Genomic DNA, 20,478 nt, shown 5'->3' with positions numbered 1-20,478 from the left:
TCGGGCCAAGACTTGGACCCGCGGCCCGTGCCCGGGGAGGGCCCTGCCTTCCCGCCACTCCCAGAGGGACGGCGGCCGCGCCCGGAAGGCGGTGCGTGCCCTCGCCCCGGCGACTTCCGCGCGGGTCCCGAGCTGGACCGGGGTCGCCGGGCGGCCACGGGGTTGGCTCCCGCCCGCGCCGAAGTCTGCGCGTGCGCGCTGGCCGGTCGGGAGCGCGCGCCCAGCGGGGCGGGGCAGAGGGGGCGGGGCCTCTCGCTGGGTGTCCCCGCCCCCGCCCCCGGCGTTCCGCGGTCGCCGTGACAACCGGAGCAGAGGCAACGGCGGCGGGCACGCGAGCCCGGCGCCTCCTCCCGGCCGCAGCGCTAGGCAGGCAGCCGCCGCCCGGCCTCGCAGCTCTCCCCGCCTCCCGGCCCGCCCTCCGCCGGGAGTGAGCGGCGCCCCGGCCGCCGTCCGGGCGCGCGCAGCCAGAGGGCGCGACTATGCCAAGATGGTCCTGCAGGCGCGGAACAAGCACCGGGAGGCGGCCCCCAAGTCGCCCCAGCCGCCCCGCGCCTCGCAGTCGCCGCGGAGGGGGACGCCGGACGCCGGGGAGCCCGGGCCCGAGCGCGCGTCCCTGTCCCCCGGGCGCAAGGGCGCCGCGGGCAGGAAGGGGCCCCGTGCCGAGCCCGCCGCGCCGCCCTCCGGGGGTGGCCTCGGGGGGCGCCTGGCGGCCGGGCTGCGCGGGGCGCTGGGCCTGCGGCGCGCGGGGCGCGGCCGGACCTGGACCACGCTCCTGCTAGGTGAGCAGCCCCCACGCGGCGCCGCCGGACGCGGAACTTCGAGCCGCGGGGTCCCGTCCTCCGCCGCTCCTCTCCCGCTCCCCGCCGCCCCGCCCCGCCCCCGGGCCCGCCAGTTGGCAGCCCGCTCCGCTCCGACTTTTCCCGGGACAGCCGCGTCTCCTCCGCCGCCGCCCTCCCCCCGGCTCCGGCCGCCGGGCTCCCTCCCCACCCGCTCGCGGTCTCTGCTTTTAAAAACATGGCCCCGAGATCAACAGCTGCGGGTCCCCGCCGCGCACTGGCCGGTCTGCGCTCCGGAGACCGGGCGCTGCTGATTGGCGCGCGCCGCAGCCGCGTCCTTATCTGGGCCACTGCCCGGCGGGTGCTCGGCTTTGGGTCAGAAGCGAGCCATCGAGCCCAAAGCTAGAGCACGTTCCCTGTCCTAGAAAGTTGCTAAACTTATTACATGTGAGCCTGCCTTTTCCTCCTTGGCCGCCAACACCGCGGGGGGCACTTTATTGGCGATTCCCTCCGCAAGTCACTTTCCAGGGCGTTTTGGGTGCCCGAGCCTCATTTCCTTCCTGCGACCTGGGACCTGGGAAGGTTGGTGTGGAGGCCTCGCCTCTCCTCCCCTCCCCTCCCCTCCCCTCCCGCGGCCAGGCACCAAAAAGGATGATGTGCAAGGTGCCGAACAACACGAAGTGGAAACCTTCCCTGGTGTGGGCCGACGCCAGCTGGCCTTTGTTTCGTGATGTGCATTCCGAGAGGGCAAGTTAGGGCAGTTTAGGTAACAGGCCGCATTTTTCTAAGTCAGCCGGTAACGTTCTCTAACGCCGCTGCCCCTACGAATGCCACTAACGTGGCTACTGAATTGTTTAACTACTGGAGATTTCTCTCTTATTAACCTTTCCAATTCCCTTAGGGAAGCAAAAGGATTTGGAGCTCAGTATAGGCCGGGAAATGGAACCCAGCAAACCACCTTCCCCCGAGAGCACAGCAGCCACTAGAAGCCACTCAAATCATAAAAACCCAGACTCATCACTGTGCGTGTGTGTGCGTGTTAGTGATGGGCTCAGAAAGATTGTTAGTTATTGGGGTACTTTGTTTCCTGTTGTGGAGTCAAGCCTAGGAAACCCAGACTCTCCCTGTTGTTCATTCCCGTCTTTTCAGTAGCGGGCTGGAGAAAGCTTGCGGTGTGCAGCCAGGTGAGTTCACCTGGGGGAGGCAGCATGGTACAGCGGATGAGAGGACTCCAGGTTCCATGCCCAGTGGTGAAGTTTGGTTTGAGTTTCAAGTCATCTCCTTTGTGAACCTTTCCTTCTCTCTTGTCCATCCCCTCCCTACTTCACGGGAATGTCCTGAGGAGCAGAACTGAAGGGTGTCCCCCAAAGCGTACAGTATACACACTTTTGCAGCTGCTAGCTCAATTTTGAAAATGAAATATATTTTAATAAACGCCGCCTTTAAAATGATTCCACGTGCGTGTATACATTTTGGGGGACACCCTGTCTATGGAAAGGCACTTTGTGTCTAAAGCATTTCAGAAGTTTTCGTCGCTGTTATGAAGGCAGGCGGGTGCTGCCTGCCTTCTGGTGGCAGAATGAAGTTGCACTTTTCGTGAATGGCCAGTGTAAACATTCACAACTTTATACTGAGGTAGGGATGGCGGTGCTTCTTCAAGGAGGTGCAATAACAAGTCAGAAAGAATACCCATTGCCATTTTCTCTGGTGCCTGTTTTCCTGTCATTGCATTTTCTTGGAATCTTGTTATATTGGGTAGCTGTGTTTGGATTTAGCGATGCCCATACCTAAACACAGTGTTGTGTGAATATAGCAGTGGGCCGTTCTATCTGACTCACCCCTTTGGCGATTGGAAGGAGACCCAGTGGAGGAACTGTCTCATGTTCCTGGGTTTCTGTTGGCCACTGACCTCCAGATGTATGGACTCAGGTGACTAGACTAAGGTCTAGAGCAGTGATGGCGAACCTTTTGAGCTCGGCGTGTCAGCATTTTGAAAAACCCTAACTGCACTCTGGTGCCGTGTCACATATAGAAATTTTTTGATATTTGCAACCATAGTAAAACAAAGATTTATATTTTTGATATTTATTTTATATATTTAAATGCCATTTAACAAAGAAAAGTCAACCAAAAAATGAGCTCGCGTGTCACCTCTGACACGCGTGTCATAGGTTCGCAATCACTGGTCTAGCGACTTCTGTCCTTGCTAGCCATCTGCAAAGGCCACAGGACACCTTGAGAGATGGTTCTGGAGAATGATAGGACCTGGATGTTCGTTTCTTTCTCTGGCCCTTTACTCTCGATCTTGCACAGACGAGCAGCGTATAGACATTTTGAAAACCGCCTCATTTCCTCTCTTCTGTCCCCTGCAGAATGAGTGAGAGTTGGGCTGACCCGTACAGTCTTTAGCGTGGGACTTTGCTGTGACAAAAATGGCTTCATTTGTGTTTAGGAAGAAATTTTAAAACTTGAGTTTCCTTGATAAAACTACAAATTTTTAAGAAAGTGACTTGGGGGTCCCTAAGTCAGTTTCTCATCTCCTTCGTAAGTGCTAATGCTAGCTACCACGGGGACCCTTTCCACAGTAGGGCAGTGTTAAACATTGTTTAAAAATTCGTTGTAATAAACACGTCTTCCGCATTTGGGACCAGGACTTAGGATTTATTTAACACTAACAGTTGAAAAGAAGGTTCTTGAAATGTTCTTTAGGCATCTCAACCCAGTAGCTTCCTGTATCAGCCAGGGAGGCCGTGCTGCAGTCAGGAAAACCATGGCAATGTTTCTCAGACTTCTCTGACCACAACCCACAGTAAGCAATAGGGTTTACATTAAAATCCGCTCACATCCTGAAACTGCAACCCAATGCTGTATGCTTCTCTGTCTCCTTCTGTATGTCCTGGCAGGAACATCTAATACAGGACTGTTTTCAGGAGTCTGAGCAGGCGTGAGGAGTCCACAAAGGGTCCTGAAGCCCCAGGCACTGTGCACAGTAGGAAGGTGCTGCCCCTCTGGGCCTGAAGGGGAGGGGCGCTGTCAGCAGCTGCACCCCAGGAGGGCTGTGCCGGGAGCAGGACCCCCGGGAAGAGTGGCTCCGGATGCTCTGCTCTGCAGCCCTGCGCTCTGCTGGTGCCTCTCACTGCTGACCCCCTGGAAACCCTGACGGGCCCAGTGAGGGGTGTGTAATCAGCCTCCGGGGGCTGGGAACGAGGCAGAGGAGAGGAGAACTCGCCTTTGGAGAGGCACATGGAGACGATGCACACGTGATATATATTCAGTGTCATGTAAGAACACGTACCCCACGTGTGGAGTGCACTCTGATTTCCTACCTGCCCTTTTGAAAATGCTGCTGATAGGCCATTAGGCTGTTTCCTGTGTTGCTGTGCTGGCCCGTAGCTTGCAGACACTGCCTTCGAAGAGCTGCCTTCTGCCTCTGCCTGTTTCAGACTAGGGAGGTGCCTGGGTCCCGCTTCTCTGAGTCTCAGTTTGTCCACGTGAAGACGGAGCTCTGGACGGGACTCGCGGTCCTCAGCCTGAGCTGTCCCCGGGAACTTTAAAGTCCGGGGGCTTGGCCCGTGCAGTCAGAACCTGGGGCTGGGGTGGCTTTAAAGTCTGATGTCCCATTTCTCTCAGAAGCAGGCTGCCTGGCCTCCTGAGCTGACTTCCTAGCAGGAATCCACTGGAACTGAGTGAACCTCCTCCCGCTTCTCAATGCGGACACAGTCCAGGTTCTGGAAGTTTCTCCCAATCTCAGTTGTTTTCCTGCCACGGGCTCTGAGTTGCCATTTATCTTCTGATGTGGCTGATCTGAATTACGGTTCGAAGAAGAGTGATGAAGTTCTTGTCCCCACGCCCCTTATCACAGCGGGAAGACAGGCTCACCGAGAGGGCTCTGTGCTCCAGGAAACAGGGAAGTGAAGAGTGTGCACATTAAATGTGAAACAAAGCTTGTCTGCGGTGAAAGACCAACATGTAAGATGCCATTTACTAAACAAACATCATCAAAAACGTAACCTACCTGGCCAGCGTGGCTCAGTGGTTGAGCATCGATTCCCTGTCAGGGCACAGGCCCGGGTTGCGGGCTCGATCCCCAGGGAAGGGTGTGCAGGAGGCAGCCGGTCACTGATTCTCTGTCATCATTGATGTTTCTCTCTCTCTCCCTCATCCCTCCTCTCTGAAATCAATAAACATACATATTTTAAAAAAGTAACCTGAGTGTGGGAAAGATAGCCAGTGGTGAAACTGCTGTTTCATCGCCTTCTGTGTGTCCTCCTCGCCTCTATCCTGTCACCAGTGGAGGAGAAGGTGCAAGGCGGGCAGAGGAAGAGAGCGTGGGGTGCAGCGGGCAGCATGCGCCACTGTGGGCAGCTTAGCATGTGGGAGAGGAGAGGGTGGTGGGCACCAACATGAGATGGGCACAAACCAGATCTCCTTCAGGAACCTGGGTTTTTATTCCTAGCGGGCTGGAAGCCGCGGGGGGTGGGGAGGGGGTGGCGGGGGGTGGGGTCTGGTGAGGGCCGGTTGGAAAGAAAGGATCCAGCATTCTGTCTTCTCTTGGGCGTGTTACCCAGGAGGTGTTTGTGCGATCCGAGTGGAAATGTCAAGCAGGGATGGGACGTCAGAGAAGAGGTCTGAGGGGAGACAGCCATAGGGGTCACTGGCAGTGGGTGGTATTCAGCCCGTGGAGCTATCACAGCACCTTTGCTGACACGGGCTACTGTGTGCCAGGCATGGTTCTGAGGGTCTGAGAGAACCCACTTCACTGCTCCCTCAACCCTCACCCCGACACTGTGACTGATCTACCAGGTGGGGGATTGAGGCCCACAGGTGTTAAGGCGCCCAAGATCACCCCTAGGATGTGGGAGGGCAGTGATTTGAACCCAGGCGATGTGCCTCCCGGCTTCATGCTCTAACCACGAGGCTGTGTTTCACCCTTTGCAGGCGAGTGTAGTGAGGGAACAGAGGTAGCCCAACACTTGGTGCTCGATAGCGTTACTTTTCTTGTTTCTCCCTTCTTCAGGGAAAGAGGACTGCACATAGAGAAGCGGAGTAAGACGTGGGAAGAGCATATCGGGCGGCATGGGGCCCAGAAGAGCTGAGGGACTGAGGCTCAGGAGCCCCCGCTGTCCTGGGGGGCTTGCCTGCGAAGGCGGAGGCGGTGCTGAGCGCGGTGCTGAGCGCGGTGCTGAGCGCGGTGCTGAGCGCGGTGCTGAGCGCGGTGCTGAGTGTGTATTAATAAGGAGATGTCGGACCCATATATTTCCCAGTGGAAGGGTGGGAATTCAGGATTTAAAGAGTTTTTTTCAATGTTTAAAGCCATTGTTTTTTTCTTTCTAGACTTCTGGTTAACTCTAAAGAATGTTCATACTCCCTTAAACATTAAGAGATACAATTAGAAGGATTCTGAACCTGACATTCATGAGTACTCAAATAAATAACATATGTGATGAGTTTAGTGTAAATATGATGATATATTACCGATTTGTGAATGATTTGTGGTCGTACTATGGCGTCAATAGTAAAAGCAGATACAATTTTATTGTATACATACGCATATTTGGATGTTGCTAAAATTTAAACAGTAGCTGTTTTTGTAAGTTCTACACACTGAGCTGTTTGGCTGTATTAATTTCTCTTAAAGGTTATGTAAATGTGCTCTAGCCAGTTTGGCCCAGTGGATAGAGCATCAGCCTGCGGGCTGAAGGATCGCGGGTTTGATTCCGGTCAAGGCGGTCAAGGGCACATACCTCGGTTGCAGGCTCCCTCGATATTTCTCTCTGTGTTAACCTCTCTCTTCCACTCTCTCTAAAAAGCAATAGAAAAATATCCTTGAGTGAGGATTAAAAAAAAAAGAAGTTTATGTAAATGAGATGCGTTATCATAGGGACCACAGCCTGTGTGTTGCTGGTTTTCTTTCGTTACCATTCTAATGATTACCAGTCATCAAAGTTAGTGAAAATTCCATCTATTTCTAGGTCAAGACTATTATGCGGATGTTTAATTCCAGAAAAGGCGGTCTCGTTTCATAGGAAAGATCAATTCTGCATGGATGACCTTTCGTAACTCGAGAATCATTGAATAGGAATAAATGTAAAAAGTGGAAGAAATAATTTTCACAGCACATAGATTTACAACTATTGCAACTGTTCTTTGTGTTGTTTTTTTTGTTGTTGTTGCTTTAATATACTTTATTTTCTCAGCATTTTCACTGTGTGTGTTTTTTTAATGCATATAAATTAATAGTTCACATGTCTTCATGTTTGTCTGTCATGTGTTCTCTTGTTCAATTTCTTGCCAAAGTTACTGATGGTCAGGTGTGTTTTTCAGCACTGTCACTACACATCATCCGTGTTCAGATGGCATTTTGTCATTTTAATTTGTAGCAGCAAATGTTAAAGTACGTAGTCACCAGAATCGAGCACAGGGGTTCCAGGGGGACTCACTGCACTGAGCAAGGATGCAGGCGGCTTCATCATCAGTCGCACCCACTGTATCTGAAGCACAGGTATAAGTCACTTGACTCATTACTTTTGAAAACTTGCCATCATGACAATGTTTCTAATTTGAGAAGATTGTTATAATTGAGAAGAGTGAGGCTTTATTCATATTCTTATAGCAACTCAGGTTTGCCTTCATGTCACTGCCCTGCGCTGTTTTCTCCTGTTGACTTCCTGGCACTCACACAGCTTCTCGTAAGGCCGCCTTCCAGTGCGGAATCGGAAACCTCGCATGTGTCCCTGCATTTTAATACTGATCGCGCAGTACTTACGCAACTGGCATAGTGCTCCTGTTTTCCGCTGTGTCTAACATTTTTTAAGACCTTCTTTCTCATTCTTTTCTCATCTTTGATCTCCATGGAGATTTCATAAAGGTTACCTCCTGCAGTCTCCCAGGGGAGGAACTGATGTCGGCCAGGAGCGGCCGCATCGTTAGTGAGCTTGCCGGTGAGGCTGGGGTTGAAGTCCAGGGCTCAGCACATGTGTCAGGTTGTAGGTGTCAGATCGGCAGTCTGAGGACCGTCATCAATACATGAATGGGAAGATGACCTCACATGTTCCAAACCTGACAACTTTTAGGAAGAGCACTGCTTTGCTGGCTGCTGCTCACATAAATTGCTGGGGTCCAACCCCAGCAGGTCCAGGGGTCCCCAAAGGTGTGGACGGAGTCGGCGAAGAAGGAAAGACTCGGAGGCAGCGTTCAGTTGATCAGCATGGTTGGGTTCTCTTGCCTGGTTCTATTGCCAGGTTCTGTGTCCATGTTCTCTTGCTAGGTTCTCCAGCCAGGTTCCCCAGCCAGGTTCGGACACCAGATTCTGTAGCCAGGTTCTTCAGCCAGGTTCTGGCTAGGTTCTCCAACCAAGTTCTATAGCCAGGTTCTGTCTCTAGGATCTTCAGCCAGGTTCTCTTGCTAGGTTCTGTCTCTAGGTTCTGTTGCCAGTTTCTGTCCAGGATCTTTTGCCATGTTCTGTCTCTAGGTTCTGTCTCTAGTTTCTGTGTGGGTTCTGTGTCTAGGTTCTGTGTGTCTGTTGTCTTGTTACATCTGTATTTATACCAGTTGATTCCAATCCTATCAATCTCTATTCCAAAGGTTAGGGCGTTTCTTATCTCCATTCCAGGGAGTAAAGATTATGTAGCTTAAGCATGATTGTTCGTAGTTAAAGTGATTAATTACCCGCCTGGCACTTAGTTAAGGGGTTTTATTCCCTCCCTAACTTCAGGGGAAAAATCCCTACCTGGGGAAACAACCTTTCTCAGAGAGGTGACCTTGGTTAAAACACAAAGTGCCAAGAAGGTGAGCAAACATATTAAGAACAGTATGCCATATATGCCAGGTCCCTTGAAACAGCAAGGATGGACCGGCTCCCGGCAATAAATATTTAAAAAATGTGAAAACTTACTTTATGTCTGTCTTTGTTTACATGCCTAGCTATATTCTTTTAGGTCTGGTGACACACGCTTCCTGTGCTCCCATTTAAACCTTCGTCCTGATGTGTCAGTTCCTTCTAAGGACTTTGCTCCTGCACATCAGTGCCTCCTTTGGTGACTGGACTCGGGCACTCCCAGCCGGGGTGCTCCGGGCCCCTCCGGTTGGGGAGCTCTGCCGAACCCCCTCCTGGTGCTCATGGCTGTCTGAGAGCTGGACACATTGTGTGTAGAATGGGCAAAGGTAGGCTCACAGTCGTAAACAAATAAATAATACAATAATACACAATACCATAAGAATAAACTTTCGCGTATGCCCAACTGTAAACCTACGTTTGCCCACCCCTGCATATAGTGAGGGGGGCTCAATAAATATCCTCTCATTATTGTCATTGCCATTTATATTCTGTCCCATCACTATTAGTGATGGGAATTCTTTTGTCATGTTGGACAGCTTTTTTATAGCTGTCTTCTTTTCTGCCTACTTGCCATAAATCCCACCTACGTTGTAATCATATCATGAGAGCTACCCCCAGTCCCACTTTGTAAACCTGCCCTGACAAGGTCATTACTGACTTGCCTGCTCAGATTCCGCACAGCTCCTGGGCTGCGCCATTTCCCTGAGTGCCTATTGTGTTCTCTCGTTATTTATGTGCCCAAACCTTATCTCGGAGATTGGATCTCTCAGGGCACAGGTATTGGCTGGTATTTCTTTAATGGTCTTCTCGGTTCCTGGAAAAATGTGCCGTGCAACTAGTAGTCATTTAGATATTTGCTGACTTTAAAACCCACACAAATCTCGGTGCTGGAGAGAAGGGGGGAGCTGAGCGTGTGGTGTGCGTGACTGCTCCCTCGTTCCCTGCCCGGGCCCTAAAGAATGTCTCCACTTGATAGTTTACTGCACAGAAACTGGGCTTTGTTTCGTTCTAGACACTATACTGGTAGACTAGAAATATTTATTTCAGTACAGTCTATGGTTTTATAATACACTGTTCTTTCTGTAATGGGCATGCTCTGGGCAGTTTAGAAAGCTTAGATACTGTCTTTAGGTGTTCAGGTTCTTATGGAATTGAGCACATGCTATAATTTCTCTTACATGGTGACAGTCACTTAACATTCTAAGCCAGTGAGGTGCCAGGCACCATGCCAGGAGATGGAGATAGTAAGATGAATTCACCAGGAGCTCAGCCTCAAGGCGTTGCTTCCAGCAGAGGAAGCTGCTGGGGGTGACTAGCTACCAGGGCTGTGGAAGGTACAGCTGGGGCGGAGGGCAGGCTCCCCCAAATGCCATTTAGCGTTGGAGGAGGGAGGAGGCGTTTTCAGGCGGGAGCAAAGGCATAGCGTCCTGAAAGCACTTGGTATTTTAGGGGGTTGTTGCCCAGTGCCCCAGCGTGAAGGCTGCGGGTAGGGATTAAGTGGAAATCGGCCAGTATTGTGGGCTCTGGTGTGAGCTATGGAAGTCCTGGAGCTTTTCTAACAAGGGATGAGTTGCTAGGTCTGTACATGTAGAGCTTGACTGTGTTCTCCATGAGTTGACCTGGGACAGGGATGCTCTTTACTGGTGACTCAGCTTCTGGAAATAAACATTTATTTTATTTATTGTTGACATTACAGATGTCCCCCATCCCCCCCCCCCCCACACACACACTTTATCCACCTCCACTCAGACAACCCCCCCCCCCCCCCCCCCCATGGATGCTTGGGAACAATCAGAAGTTGTTAGTCATAGCAGGAAGGGTTTGTGCGTGGAATTGTCAAGGCCGACTTGAAAACCTTGTCTAATAGATTGAAGGGACGTCCTTAACCTCTTTTTGTCATTTTGTCATTTGAGGGTTAGGGAGGCTAAAATTCTGTAGAGTATTTTAAGCATGGATTAACCTCAATTTAGGAATAAGTTGTATTTTTAAAATTCACAAGTCTTTTGGACTTAGAATGCATTTCTCCATATAACACTGTCACTAGGTGAGGTCATCCTGTGCCCACAGATGGGAAAGGAGGCAGCTCTGTCCGGCTTGGAGTCAGAAGTCCTGGGTCCCCTCGTGCTTGCCCCTGCCCGCTGTGCGCCTCGGAGAAACCCCCTCGTGCCCGTTGTCCTTCCTCTCCAGGTTGCTGTGAGAATCAGGAGAGCCGGGGAAGGTGCTGTGTCGCTTAAAGCACATGCTAGTTACGAGTCACGTGTTGGGGAGAATGACTGTCCCAGGTGGGGAATGTGTGGGTCAGGAAGGCATGTCGCTGGCTGCAGGTGAGCACAGGGCCCCGGAGACGCAGCCCACCGTGGCTCCAAGTGTTGCTCTCACTCCTTGAGGAGGAGGAGGAGGGAAAGGACTTCAGCTGCAGAGGACTTGGCTGAGGAATCTTAAAAATGCAGATCGTGCCCGGCCAGCATGGCTCAGTGGTTGAGCATTGACCTGTGTAACAGGAGGTCACAGTTCAATTCCTGGTCAGGGTACATGCCCAGGCTGCAGGCTCGATCCCCAGTGTGGGTTGTGCCTATGCAGGAGGCAGCCGATCAGCAATTCTCTCTCATCATTGACGTTTCTATCTCCCTCTCCTCTTTCAAATCAGTAAAATATATTTTTTAAAATGCAGATTGCAGGGCTCTACTTCCTGGTCACCTGGTTGGGGTGGGGTGCCTGGAGAGGATCCAGGAGAGGTGAGAGCTAGGGAGCTTGGTGGGTAGAGCCCTTGAGGATGGTCAGAACGCAGGGAAGAACCCCGCCCCATTTCTTTCTGGGTTCCTACCCTCCTTACTGCTGCTAATGTTGTGGCCAGGCAGTGGGGCGGGGCAGGCACTGGACTTGTCTGTGTGGAGCCATCAGAAGGCAGGAACAAAGGCCTGGACCGCCTTGGGGGCGGCGGCGGCTGGAAGGAGGGGCATCAGGGGGAACAAGAGCTGCTTTAGGACTACAGGAGTCCCGTCTGATGGAGCACAGGCCTGGTCCCTGCTCCTGGTACCCCAGCTCCATTCCTGGTACCCCAGCTCCGGGCTGCCAAGCACAGGAAGCAGGGGGCTTATTTGCACTAACTCAGTGGTGACTATTTTTGAAAGAAAAGCAAAACAAAAAAACAGAAGCAACTATTACTCGCACATGTGTGTACGTGTGTCCATCAGTCAGAGTTTATTAACTTTGGGTCATGATGTGGGCGTGATTTAGGTGATTTCATTTCCCCCCTAGTGATAGCAAGTTGTGCGCATTCGCTCAGCAAACATTTGCGTCCGGCTGTGTGCTCAGCTGAGCGCTCTAATAAAGGTCAGTGGTACTCTGTTTCGTTTAAACAAGACCTGGATAAGAGAAGAGGCTGCTCCAGTCCCATAAGACTGAAAATGGATAGAATGTGACATATAATCTGGCACAACATTTCTTTACCCAGAAAGAGGAGAGGGGGTCCAGTTACGTTTCAGAGTGTTGGTGATTTATGTGCTTCCAGCAAAACTGAAGAGCCTTTCAGGTTTCTCAGTCCTGGGATTGCAGTGTGGAATTAGTCCACGAAGCAAACCTTTCCTTGAACACCTTCTTGTTACCGAATAGGTTTATGTTCTGATTTTAAAAAGAAAACAAAGACAACTTGCTATACTTACCTCAGTACCTTGGAATGACAAGATATAGCATATGTATTCAAATGGAAAAAATGGATTATCAATTTTGTGACATTTCCAAAAAGCGTATAAACTGCTTTGATAATCACTAGAATAAATTTAGAGAAAATCAATTTTAATCTCTTTTGTAGACAAGAAGGTAAGAAAGGTTCTTTAGGGGGCCTTCAGAAGTTTTTATCACTTTATGTGTTGATGCTTAAATTACATGCTCACAAGGCTGTATCTACTTGTGCTTCCATTTTGAAATGACATACATATAATTTATTTCAATTTTTAATAAGTGAAAGCATAGCTCTACATTTTTATATAAAAACTAGTGGCCCAGTGCACAAATTCATGCACATTGAAAGGAAATTAGTTAGAAGAAATATTTTAATATCGCTATTTGCCCTTTATAATAGAAGTGTCAGCCAAATTCACGATTGACAATGACAGATTGAAATGCACGTGTGCGCTTGGCACCAGGAGAGCTTTATATGTACTGCGCATGTGCGAATCAACTTAGCCTTTTATATATATAGAATAAACTTGCTTAATTAGACCTGCTTTCTGATTTAGCTAAACTTTTTCCAGCCCAGTGAAGCACCCCAACTTCTCTTTCAGGTAATTGTCAGCAACACAACAGTAAATATCAACACAAAGCAGATTATTATTGTAGATCAGGCAGGGAGAACAAAGGGTAAAATATTTAACTGCAGCAGTGTTTGACTATATTCTGTGCAGTGAGAAAACCTGAAGTCATTTTCAAGGTCCACCATTTCTTCTTTTCAATTGGGTCAAGTTTCTAAGCTTTCCATTTTCCAGCTAATGAAAATAAAATAGGATTCCACTAAGTCTCCTATCTATCTACTTCAGGATTTTTGTGAGGATCAAATGAGATGAGGCATGGGAAAACACTTCACAGACATTTGGTTAAAGTGTAAAATGTTTCCACCTGGCTATAAAGTAAGTGGTGTCCTGGGCTGAAGAAACTCCAAGGAGGCTAGTCGCTAGGGAGAGGAAGCTGGGCATTGCTTCATGACATCATTAACCTGGTGCCCACAGCCACCATTTAGGGGCTGGGCTGAGCTGTGAGCCTCATTTTGCGCCATGGGGTCTCGGCAACATTGGCTGTGATTCTGCGATTTGGTGGGCTGTCTCTCTGGGGTGGTGGTGGGGCCTGTGTCCCACTTGGGGGAAGCTGAGTGTTGCTTTGTGAGTGCCAGGCCCGTTTCTCTATAAATGACCGGTGCACGTCATGGCAGCTCCTGTGTCGAGCATCTCCCCCCTGGTGGTCAGTGTACATCATAACAACTGGTGGGACTGTTGGACACTTAGCATATTAGCCTTTTATATACATAGATAGCTTCTATAAAACATACTGCCTATATCTACAGATGAACTGCAGCTTTTTCCCTTTTATCTTTAATACTAAAAAAAAAATAGGGGGAATAAGATACTTGAGAGTAAAGAGGCCTTGGCCTTTGTCTCTCCCACACCCTAGTCCCCTCAGGGCAAGGCTATGAGGTCACAGTCCCTGCCTGCAACTTCCCTTTCTCGGTTTACTTGCTTTGTTTCCTTGGGCAAGTTACTCAAGTTTTCTGGGCCTCAATTTTTCATCTGTAAACTGGGGCAACATTTGTACCTACCACATAGGATAGCTGTGAGGATTTATTGAGGTAGTTCAAGTAAAGCACTACAAGTTTCTGGCCTGTAATAAGAATTCAAATATTAGCTACTTTATTATGCTTACTACTACATGAAAATGAACAAAGGCATTCACAATGTTGAGCACATTATTAATGGACCCGGAGACTGTGAAAGAGTGCCATCCAGATGCCAAGAACTCCAGGAATTGTTGACTCTGGTGCTGTAGGAATTGAATGGAAGGTGTTACAGAAGGTACCACAGGCCACTCTGTACCGTCCACCCTTCTCCTGAGAAAGCAGAGGGGTGATGGCCTTGAGAAATCCTGTTCATCACCCGGGAATTGTGGAGGTCAAGGCCAGCCTAAAGGTACAGCGTGAAATCAGTGCTGTTCGTCAGCAAAACACAGATGCACTCTTTTAGAGAGTCGCTTAGCGTTCTACAAGTTTATTGTCAAATGGGAAGAAGAAACTAACACTCAAAATACAAAATAGGAGCAATGTTATTATTTTCAAATAATATTGTTTAAAATGGAGAATTGAAGATGACAAACCAAAAAATCTCTACAAATTGTTTAGTAAAAAATCCACAAATACATGTATTACAAAATAAATACACTTGAAAAATAAATACATTAACAATATCTAGTATATATAATGAAAACATGATTTTGTGGATATTAGCAGAAAAAAATGTTAAATTCACAGGAAGACTTAATAAGAAATACGAATTGACTGTATTAAAGATGTATTAACTCCACTGATAGGATTTTTGTCAGGGGCACTTGAAAAGCAAGATGAATAATGGAGGGTATATATCATGTGTATGGATGTGAACATATGGAATTATACTGTAAACGTGTGGGTTCTTCCCAAATTAATTTATAAATGGAATCCCAATTATATTCTCAAAGGGATTATCAAAGTATGGCAGGTCTTCAGTACGATAAAGGTGGCTTTACATTCTGTGGGAGAAGATTGATTTATTCAGAACATTATGGTTAGATCATTGAGAATGCAAAGCCCACATTGTATTGTGGTGGGGTGAAGTCTTGAATGAAAAGGAAGCGGATGGTGTTTGTCCACAAGAAAAAAAATCAAAATTTCCAAAGGTTAAAGTATCATATACAAACAAATGTCAAGTGATAAGCCTCGTTCAATATTTTCAGGTTCATTGATCTAGAGAGTAACCCTTCACCTATCTCTTAGGCAAAGTGTATCATTTTAAAGATATAAACACTTCTTTAAGAATAAGGCAAAGACCTGAGCTATTTTCATTGTCCGGTTCCTTAGTAATTATTTAATCAGAAGCCTGCAGTAAGGTGAACCTTGAGATATAAAAGAACTGAATGGTACTTTCTAGATTCATCTTAATAGGTTCTTTGTACTTGGACAGAAAGCAAACTATTGATTCTGTTAAATAACAATTCAGATGGGTAAATTTTAAAGATCTAATCGCCTTTATTGAATGATTCATGAATTGGGCAGCCTCCCATCCAGCAAGTAGAATGGAGCTCGGCTGGGCTGTGGAAAGGAAAGGTTTTTTAAGGCAGGGGTGGGATGTGGGGGGTGTGGGGGGGTGTGTGTGGGGGAGGGTGGGATGTGGGGGGTGTGGGATGGGACGTGGGGTGGTGGCGTTATTAGCCAAGAGTGCATTGTTTCAGCTAGGGTTGCCCTCCTGAGGGGACGGGGAAGGGCCTTCCTGCAGGAGTGACTCCAGGTTGACTGGTTACAGGCTGTGTTCCTGCACAAGCCGAAGCTGCAGCTACGTTTGGCATTAAGTCATGGTTCGCTGCTGTGGGCTCAGCTCCACTTCGGTCTGTTTGTTAACAATTCTCATATACTGATTTTATTATTAGCCTGTGTTCTCGCTCTTTCCTTTTCTTTACTCCCTTTCCCTCTCCATCTCTCCTTTCTTTATTTCATTTTAAGTTTGTTTAAAAATAGTAACATGTGTCATAAGAACTCAGGTATTACAGCAACATGTGAAAGTTGCAGCTCCCTATTTGTGTCCACCCCAGCCCCTCCCTGAAGTCAGCATCTTTCTTCCTCCCAGGCCACCCCTCGCCATTGGCTGCGCCTCTCACGGTGCTGTTTGTGGATGTTTCCCTCAGAGGCCTCCTTGTACAGTTTTGGGCAAATAATAGGCCTTCATATATTTTGTCGAAAGAGCGAGTGAAAATTGGAGACATATGCTTAATTTGCTTAATTCCTTTGCAATTCAACCAACTGGTATTTTAAGCAGAGTCCTGGGGCTTCTTTTGAAGAGACAATATTCTTCTCCCAGCCCCTCCAATTCCAACACTTACGCATCCCTACCCGTGCATATCTTTGTAATGGTTTCCGTTAAGTTGAAAACATTTCTTTATGTTACCATAATAATCTAATATTTTTTCCCTTCCAGCTGCCGTTGCCGCCGTGCTGCACTGGTAAGATTGTTTTTCTCCTGTGGCCCTCTTTCTGCAGATCGTTATAACTTACCTTCGCTATCTTCCTTCGCTATAAGGGGATCATTTCAGTATGATCAGGGTGAATATATATAATCACATGCAACACAGGAGTCTGAAAAAGTAGTTTAATTGATAAATCAGGTCAGAATAATAGAATTTTTTAATAAAGAGATTCATTATTGAAGAGGTTATATTTGAGACTCTATTTCGCTTAACATTAGTATAGTGTTCATGTTGCGAAGATTAATTTTTTTAATCTTCTGGATAGAGAGAAATATGAATTTCATTAATCAGACATTTCTGAAATGGTAATTCAATGACATTTATAGTCTACAAATTTTATTGTACTTGGCTTAAAGTATTTTCTGGTTCATTTTAACTTTAAAATCTAACTTGAATGTGTTTTCTTATAGAGAGAAATTTTAGTACCGACGTAAGACATACTGAGCAGAAAAACAAATATGGGTCCCATTGTATTTGCATGTTGTTATGAAATTATCTGCAGATTATTAGATAATTATTAGTAAGTTTCAGCATAGTTGCTCTGTTGCTCTTGTTTTTGCAGGAGCCACATAACACACCTCTTTGAAAATGATCGTCATTTTTCTCACCTCTCAACATTGGAAAGGGAGATGGCTTTTCGCACTGAAATGGTTAGTTTTCATGTGGTGTTTGATTGTAGTATTTTAGAAATCTAAAAATGTTAAGCTTTTTCTTATGGAGATTTTCAACGATGTTCCAGAGTAGAAAGAGTGGACACCTTCCATCTCCTCATCCCCCAGGTTAACACCCAGGACACAGCCATTCCCCACACCTCACACCCTCCCCTCTCCTCAAAGCAAACGTCAGCCTTACATCATTTCATCTGTAAACACTCATATGTATCTTTTGGGAAGGACTTTTTTGTTGATGACAGTCCCTTATCACGCTTGAAAACAGTGAACAGCAATTTTTAATAACATCGAGTGTCAATCCCTGTGTAAATATCTCGATTGACTTTTTTTTTTACAGTTAGTGTGTTGGTATGTTTGAATCAGGATCCAAACATTGCATTTAGTTGATGTATCTCTTATTTCTCTCTTAAGCCTTTCAATCTATAAGTTCCTCTTTCATTTTTGTTTTCCTTGCTAATTATGTTTTGAAGAAGCCTGGCCATTTGTCCTATAGAATTACCCTCAGTAATTCATGTATTTAATATGTTCCACTGTCCCAAATGTCCTGGAAATTGATAGATAAGAGTCTCGATAGCTGAAGGTTTGATTTTTGGGGGGAGGGGCTGGGATACTTCAGAAGTGGGGCTATGCACTGGCTGTACCATGTGAAGAGGCATGCATAACTGGTTGTCTCACTTTCTGTGATGTTGAGATTGATCAATGGCTTTAGGTATTGTCATAGGTGGCCCTCACCCTAGATCAGTTATTTCATTAGGATTTCCAGATGATGACTATCTATTCTATTACCTTTTCTGCATTATTGACTGTAACTCTTCTATAAAGGACTTTCCCATAATACTTATTTGGTTTCTCTGGGGTGTACCTCATACAGGTAAGGCGGGGTCCTTCTTGATTCCTTCTAGATACCACTTTTCGGAAAAATTAGTAGGTTCTCTTGCATCTTCTCATTATGATCTGATGGGTTGAACGTTGTATAAACTTACCCGTCTGTAGGTGCTGAGAGCCTTGCCGTTGGCTCTCTATCCTCTTGACAGGACCTCACCCGTGTCCTATAGCTTCCTTACTTTCTGGTCCTGTAGACATTTTATATCCTGACCTGGAATTGTCCAGTTTTTCAAGGAGCCCTGATTCCTTTCAGTGGCAAATGGTATTTAGAGACCACAGTTTTAGTGCTAGATATGCTCATTGCTGCTATTTTATGTTCGATTGGCCTTTTAAATAAATTAGAATTAGAAACAGTCTTTTTAAGAGAAAATAAATCGTGAATTTATCTTCATATTTTTAAATTCAAATTTAGTATTTCATGGTTTTTACTTATTTTATATTAAATTTGTATCTTTTCTGTTAGCCTGAGAATCTTGGTTTGAAATTACTTACTTTTGAAGAATAATAGTGCCAAAGGTATTGTTAAAAATGTGATTAAAATATGATAGCTGAAAACAAGTTAGGAGTTTCTTGCATTTCAATATGACTTAAGGATACCTAGTAGGGATGCACAGTAAAATTGCTATATCTTAAAGTTATTGGAAATCATCTCCCAACTTGATAGTTAATTTCTTTCTTTAAAATTTTTTTGTCATGTAGGTATTTAAATTTGTAATTTTATGATTAGTAAGATATTTACATGATTCCAAAATCAAACTTACAGAACAAGAATTCAAATAAGCTGTTAGGAGAAACATTTTTGGCCAGGTAAGAATTTGTGGCTCGTAGTAAATTTCAAGTTCCATAGCAAACCACTCACCCTATTCATAAGATAGCCTCCTCCAACACTTACATTATATGGGTTTTCTTAAATGAGGTATGCTGAGCTATATTATTATTTTTTTTTAATGTAGAAACTATTTTTGAAGCTCTTTTGAACCCATTTGTTTTAGTTAAGATAAAATTATACTAAAACCTGTAGGTTTTTGCAACCTAAGAATTTATCAGTGGTTAGAAACCTGTGAAGTTGATTGTAGCTATTGCTTACTTGATTGCTTTGTTTTTGAAACACAGTGTACTTTACGCTTTTTAAAGCTAATTGCTTTTTTATTTTTATAATAAAATTGCTTTTTATTATAACTATAATATGTGCTTATTTCAGGGACTGTATTATTCCTACTTCAAGACTATTGTGGAAGCACCCTCGTTTTTGAACGGAGTGTGGATGATTATGAATGATAAGCTGACTGAATATCCCCTTGTTATTAATACATTAAAAAGGTTCAATCTTTACCCTGAGGTAAGTTAGTTTTTTTAATTGTGATTGTCTTACTTAAAAAAAGAGTGTTATTTGTATTAAATGCTAATTCTAAATCACAGATATGATTCAAAATAAATTTTATTCTATTTTAAAAGAGAATGTATCTCTTCTTGGAAAGGAGTGTGAAGAGCATCATTAGGTTGAAGGGCGTTAACAGATCAGTGGGGACTGTTCTGACGGTGGCGGAGGAAATGTGCAGATTGTGTGGGTGGTGTGCTTGAGGGGAGTGTGACAGGGCAGCACCGTTCCTGTCACATGTCACTGGCCACCGTGCTTCTTCCTTCTCTGGGATGCTTCCTGTAACGGGAGGTATATTCTTCCGTGGCCCACCCTCCAGGCAGGGAGGAAGGCGGTGACATCAGTAACTGGTTTTGGCCTCTCCTTTACCATCCCTGCTCCCAGGCGACACATCCCCGCGCTCCTCCAGGGCCAGCGGAGCCGTGCCTTCCTCAGTGCGCGCCTCTGACCTGATGGGTGGTGCTCCAGTTGTGCCCACTTCCCCTGGGTCCCTTTTTAGCACACCGGCTGCCAGCAGCATGGGCCTGATGCCAGGGCCGGAGGCCTCGGTCTCTGCAGGGTCCCGAGCCCTGGCTCAGTACCAGTACCGAGCGGGGCTCCCGCTCGTCTCCCAGTGAGTGAGAGGAGTTGAACTTGCACATTGCTTCTGCAGAAAGAGGATCCCAAGAAAGATGGGATCACATGGCACGTGTTTGTAAAATAAATGCTTTTTGTCTTTTAAGACTATTTATAACTATTTCCCATGTCATCTCCTTTTCCATAGCATCCTTTTTAATGGCTGTGTGCGCAATGTACCATTGTTTATTTAGTTCATCTTTTATGAAAATTCTGCTTGTTTTCAACTGTTTAAAATACCCTAACACTGCAGTAAGCATTTTGAACTCAGTCTTTGCACTTGTAAAAAATATCCTTATTTTTTACACTGTAACCTGTTGATGTGGAGCTGTTGAGTTGAACAGAATACATGTTTGAATGGTTGTACATGTCGCCAAAGTGCTGGCCAGCTAGGTTACAGCAGCTGAAATTCCCCTGGCAGTGTTTGTGAGAAGCTTGTTTACTGAGTCCTTGCTACTGTGCGTAATCCTTTGCTCTCTCTCTGTGTGTGTATGAATTTATAGGAAAAAATGCATTTTCACTTTAAAAAGTGCATTTTCATGCCCTTTGTCTAAATTG

At 46.6% G+C, this 20,478-nt stretch overlaps 1 protein-coding gene across 1 annotated transcript in view; it reads left to right on the top strand.

Moving 5' to 3' along the window:
* Positions 1-487: 487 nt before the first annotated feature.
* Positions 488-20,478, top strand: part of DPY19L1 (dpy-19 like C-mannosyltransferase 1) — a gene marked incomplete at its 5' end in the record, with an annotated part of 59,802 nt that continues 39,811 nt past the window's right edge. The window contains 4 exons of the mRNA XM_081102541.1: positions 488-779; positions 16,323-16,347; positions 16,934-17,021; positions 19,129-19,266. Coding sequence (XP_080958667.1) covers positions 488-779; positions 16,323-16,347; positions 16,934-17,021; positions 19,129-19,266 — 543 coding nt within the window. The remainder of the gene's footprint in view (positions 780-16,322; positions 16,348-16,933; positions 17,022-19,128; positions 19,267-20,478) is intronic.

This window comes from Myotis nattereri (assembly GCF_964212035.1).
Source record: "Myotis nattereri genome assembly, chromosome: 11".
Lineage (NCBI taxonomy): Eukaryota > Metazoa > Chordata > Mammalia > Chiroptera > Vespertilionidae > Myotis > Myotis nattereri.
Note: the sequence above shows the minus strand (reverse complement) of the source record. Positions and strands in the feature narration are given on the sequence as shown.